The following is a 6,000-nucleotide window of genomic DNA, read 5'->3' as shown; positions in this document are numbered from 1 at the left end:
TTTTGAATTTGACAAAACCGAACTGCTTGGGCATCAACCTATTCTTTCAAAAAGGTTACTCGAGGAAATGATTTATATTAAAAAAATTAATAGTGTTAATACTAAGAAGGACATAGATAATTTAAACTTGGTTTATTATAATTTAATTGATAAAATTATCTTGTAACAGTATTTTGGTTTACTCAGGTTTAGACTTTTTTTTTCATAAATGTGCTGGACTGAAAAGTAAAAAATAAAAGGGAAAAAGTAAGAGGAAAAAGAAGCATGATAATCTACACACATTAGAATCAACGTATTTTTCTACTGTCATTCTGCTGAACAGTATCTAAGACGTTACAATAATTTTTACTATGAAAGAAAACTGCATTGAAACTGTTCCATAAATTATAAGTACACATATATGTATCTAGTTACCATCTTCCTTAATATTTAGAACTGTTAAGTTGGACGAAAGACACTTCAAATTTCAGTGAGTGAGTAATACATGTTATTTTTAGAGCTGTTTTAGAATTTTTCTTTTTCGGGTTTTATGGTAACTGTGACAGGAACAATTTTTTTGAATTATTGTAAATGTATTTGTTTATTTTAATACCTTAACGAATTTTATTTAAAAATATTGTTTTTATTTTAGAGCCTTGGGGATGATGTAAAATAACACCGAAACGTTGGCAATGATTTAAAATATAGTGTTCTTTTATTTATTGATCTTTATCCCACTGAAACCTTGACTTGGTAAAATTTAAAGTTGCATTTAGTTACAAGAAAGATGAAATTTGCAGCGGGGTAAGAAAATTAGGAAAAAGGTTAAAGAAAATCAGTTTTCATGACAGAGTTTGAGAAAACCAACTTATGATATGTTTCTAAAGGTCAAAGGTAGCCTTCGCATAAATACGACCCCCATTTAAGGTTACACCCTATATAATCGAGGTTACCGGCCAAATTGGTGATTATTCACCCTTCAAAGACACAGTTTTTGTTCTCCACAGACAAACTTAACATCGCAAAATCAACAGACACCCTACAGCGAACCCCCGATCGCGCGATACAAAACTTTATTGCACAACTCGACTCAGTTCACTTTCCCCGCTCCCCCCGCACCCCCTCAGGTGTTGTTCAGCAGGGAATCTATGCTGAAGGGGTTCGGCCTCCTGATTTTGTCCTCGTGCGATCCCGCCGTGAGGTCGACCCCCGTCTCGGACACCGACGAGGGGTACATGCCGTTGTCCGAACCGCTGAAGGTTTCGTTCTCGGCCCCCGAGTCACCCACCACGTCGATGTCGCTGTCGCTGTCCGCGCCGTCGGCCCCCCTCTGCGAGAGGTACTCCCTCTTCAGGGCCACTAGGTCCACGGCGATGCCCTTGGCGCGGAGCTTCCTGGCCTGTCGCTCGAGCGCCTTCTGCAGCTTCTTCCTGCGCCTGGCGCGCTCCCTTGCGCGGAGCTCCGCGGGAGGGATCGGCTCCCCCGAGCAGGATTGGGGGTGGGCGTTGTGCGCGGGCCGGCCGGGGCCCTTCTTCGTGTGCTCCTTCTTGCGCCACTTGGCCCTCCGGTTCTGGAACCACACCTGGAACAACGGGAGAATGTCGATTAGTTTTTATACACTCAGAAATAAAGTAAATATGCTTTAACTCAGTTTATTTTCATTGTATTAACATTGGAAATGTCTAAGAAATCTTTAGTATAACGCTAGAGGTTAGGAAAATGTGTAGAATTTAATACTGAGTGGGGTGGTATAAATTTTCAAAGCATTACAAATGTTGGGTTGTGACCGCTGGGCGCAGGGGTGGTCCGATCGGACTGAGTTCGGTGTCGTTGTGTAGGTTGGATCTTTTTGCGTAGAATAAAAATGGTCCTGGTATTCCACGATTGCAGGGGTGGCAATGGAGAGGAAAAAGGTGGATTTCTACATTTTGGCTATTTTATAAAACTATAGATGTTTAAGGGCTTTATAGGTGAACTTAGTATGAATATCAAGTTTTCTAAGGCACAGAGAGTAGAGGGTAAATTTGAGTGTATGATCGGAAAATCAATAATTGGTTAAAACGCAAAACAAGGAAAAAGTTGTAACAATGACTAGGTAGAGTGTGTCCTTCATAAGTGTTACGTCGTCATAAATCGGCCATATTTGATATAATTTTCCTTGTTTGTGTATCAAGATACCGGTAAGCCGTATATTGATTTGTCATCATTTCACTTTTTGTGTAAATTATTTGTATTTTGTTTAGTAACTATCGTTTAAACTTTTTTTAAAGCTTAAATAGTTTCGAGTTCAGTCAATTTAGCGAAGTTCTATAATCTCAATTTTTAGTACATATTTTGTATTTTAACTTATTTTACTATTTTTATTTATTTAATTTATTAAAAACATTGAAATATTATTTATTTTAGTTTAAATATATCTGTGCATATTCATTTCTATGCTATATTTCAATAATAAAGAAATTTGTTTTTATCGCATTGAAAACTACTTAAATATATAAAGCAAATAAAGGAATTTGAACTCTTATGATTTTAGTGAAACAATACTCAATTGTTTGCACTGTCAATAAAACGAAGATAAAATATTAAACAACTATACTACCCAAAGGATTTTTTTTAACATTTCAATAGTTTTTGATAAAAATATTAAACTATGAAAATAATGAATGTCCATGTTTTTTAAACACTTATAAAAATTTCCTTCAATACAAATTAACTTATTTAAATTTTTCAATTTTTATAATTTTTAATTGGAAAACAACCAACTGTAGTTTTCATATAAGAGTATAAGATGTGACATAAGTAGGATGGTATTTTCATTACTACACAAAACAGTTCATTAAATCGGTAAACAAACAAGCACACCTTTTTCACTTAAAATAATATGAAAATCTTAAAACCGGAAAAATCAAGAAAGGAAGTCTATAATTGTTTTCGGAAAAAAACTACCAAAAGCGTTCTGTCCCAGGGTCTCCCATGTATCTGTATAATTGAATAAATTTAGTAGAAACACATTCAAATAACAGTTTTTAATAAATAAAATAAAAAATTTAATAAGAAAGACTTCATGAGTTAGTAATACTACCGAAGAAGAATAAATGATATAAACTTGTGACGTTTTCTTTGCAAGATCTACCCAAATCTGAGAGCTTGACTACGATTTTCTGGACATCATGTATGGCATCTAATTAATTTTAACAAAATATAATGTTTATTAAAAACTAATATACCGCCCCTTCTGCATCACATTGGCTTCCGAGCTTAATCTTATTAAAATGAGTAATAGATGCACACTATCCATTAATATTGTAATTATAGTCAAAATAACAGAAAAAAATCAAATTTCATTTTTCATTTCAAAAATAATTTTTTTTTGTACTGGGCTTATTTGAGCGGACATGCGCACAAACCAGACAAGCACTCCAGATTGTCCAGGTGAGTTTTTCGAATTTGACAGAAAGTGCTTTTCCTTTGTTAAATTATTATACAAGGTTTGGCATTAGTTGGAAAGACTTAAAATTTGCTAAGTTGTTGATATTTGTAAGTCCTATTTTCTAAAATATATCTGAAGATATTTGATGCAGAATAATGAAACTTGGTCATTTATAGGTGAAATTTTGTATTCACTCAATATTTAGTCAGTTAAAAACCAAATGTAAAGAATTGCTCTAAATAGTTCAATTTAAATCATATTAGAAAAAAGGTCAATTCTTATTTGTTTGTACATACTCGGAATACAGCAAAAAGTCACTAACTAGAAAGTGGGAACAAACTCACATCTTCGTAAAATTACTCACATCTGCCGCAATAGTTTCACTCATAAAATTTCACTCAATCAGGTGTGAATAGAAATCGATATATTATTGAGTGCAACATGAGTGAAATTTCACTAAATTTATTTTAACTCTCTTAAGTTCATCCGGTGTTTCTCCTGTTATTTGGACTCGTCCTTTTACTATTTTATACGTGCTTTCTTGTAGGTACTTGTATTAATAGTACTTTTCCATTTCAGCAGACATTTCTGTATCATTGCTGTTTCTATAGAATTTTAGGATGAACTTCGATAAATATCAGAATGAGTTCCTCTCCATTTTCCATCCGTTTTTCTATTACATTTCCCAATATTGTTATTCGTCTGTCCTTCGGAACATTTAGATAGGTGCCAAATCATTTCTCATGTTTAATTGTTTTCGGAACATTAAAAATTTGCTACAAATTTTGGTCTTACACTTTTTTACATCTTGAAATTTGATGGGAATAATAGGGAGAAGTATGCTTCGCGTGACCACCCTGTGCACATAACATAAAAATAACAACTTTGTAATCATAACAATAAACACTTGAAAAGGCTTCTGAACTTAGAACAAAATATAATGTATAAATTCTCTGACTCTTTTTATTCCACCAAGTGCCTTATTGAAAGGATAAACCTTTCCTTTAAAAGTAAATTTACTCTGTTTTTATTAAAACGACCGTCCAATTGTAAGCAAATCCCCTTTTCACATCAAGGACTTAACCAATCCAAGAAATCCAATTGCGAAAACTCCAGTAAAAACTCAGAAATTCCCCATCGACACGCCGTAGCCGATTTGAATAATGGCCCTGGCGACCCTCGATCCGTCCGGGACGCGTATTACCATTCAATGCCTCCACAGGCGTCTATTAGTTTCCACAGCACGCTAAGTTCCGATTTTTTCCTCAAAAATCCTAAATAGTATCTAAATAGGTATGTTTTCTTGAGTGAATGTTAAAAAGTAGTATTATTCCTGTTTTTTGTTTATCGTGTTATATTAGCACTCTGTTGGAAAAGGACCTACAGTGACAAATTTATCAAACAAAACTTCATTTTACTTCAAATTCATTACATATAAGTGTTTTTGAACATTGGCTAAACTATTGAATGGGTAAATTTCTTTGAACTCAAAATGACTTTTTGCATAAATGTGCAAATACTTAATCTACCAAATTGTTTAAGGAAGAGTTTTCTAGTAATGATTTTTTCTAATACATTAAAATGAAACGGGTAGAAAAAAAAAGATTTTGATTGGTCACCTCAACATTGGAGGACAAAGAAATATAATTTAGATAATTTAATTATAATTTACGGAACCTCTTGGAACGAGTCACACACGTGATTTTACCAAGGTTAAGCAAATCGCACATATTTCAATCACACTCTTATGATTCTACCAGATATTGAATTCAAAAGGGCTTGACAACTTATTTTGTCCACGTTTTATTATTAGATTGTAGGCTGAAATACCGACCTATACATTTAATAGGAAATACAACTAATTGTATAAGAAATACAGAAAAAAACGTTTAATTAAAAAGTAAACATAGGTACTTAGATTACATGAAGCTATCTATTTTCAATATTAGTCAGTGGCGCAACATTTTTAGTTAAAGTTCTCCGTTGTGATGACAGCACGTCACTGACTTTTAGTATTCTGCCAGTTCCTCACAGAAGGGTAGTAATTGACAGTGACAATTATTACAACAAATTTCAAAACAATCTCTTAAGCCGTTCTGGAAATATTAAGAAAATACAATGTTTTTTAATGAAGTTTCGATAAAATTTTTTAAACCTAATTATGAATTACCCCGTATAGCGATAACTTAACGATTTTATAACTGAAAAACTGATATTCAAATTACAACGCACGAAGTGACGTGTATTTGGTTGGTTAGAAGAAACTGGAATTAAAAGCGCCTCGGTGACGGCACTACGCGTCCGGGATCCATCCCGACCATCCATTTAAAAACAATAGACATATTCGGGAGCTTATGGTCCCGGCATCGGCGGTCAATGTAGCGAGTTAGTGTGTATCAGGGCGTAATCTTGCGGCGAGCCAATCGATCCTTGGGGGGATAGGACCTCTTTCCTTCTTCATCCTGGCTGCGTTAACCCTCGCGACCTCGCCCGGTTCGACTGTATTGGGCGCCGTATTTTCTCCACAGCTTTTCAATACGGGCCGCTGATCGTCGGCGGGAAACGGGGAAGGGGGTGGTTCCTCGGGGACG

General features: G+C 34.7%; 1 protein-coding gene across 1 annotated transcript in view; it reads right to left on the bottom strand.

Annotated features, from left to right (window-relative positions):
- Positions 1-1,102: 1,102 nt before the first annotated feature.
- The window catches only part of LOC108917982 (homeobox protein unc-4-like), an 80,255-nt gene continuing 75,357 nt past the window's right edge, over positions 1,103-6,000 (bottom strand). Inside the window, exon 3 of the mRNA XM_018724814.1 lies at positions 1,103-1,561. Within this exon, the coding sequence (XP_018580330.1) occupies positions 1,103-1,561 (459 nt within the window). The remainder of the gene's footprint in view (positions 1,562-6,000) is intronic.

This window comes from Anoplophora glabripennis, unplaced genomic scaffold (assembly GCF_000390285.2).
Source record: "Anoplophora glabripennis isolate ALB-LARVAE unplaced genomic scaffold, Agla_2.0 scaffold90, whole genome shotgun sequence".
NCBI lineage: Eukaryota > Metazoa > Arthropoda > Insecta > Coleoptera > Cerambycidae > Anoplophora > Anoplophora glabripennis.
The sequence above is the reverse complement of the archived record's forward strand: the minus strand, read 5'-3'. Positions and strand labels throughout refer to the sequence as shown.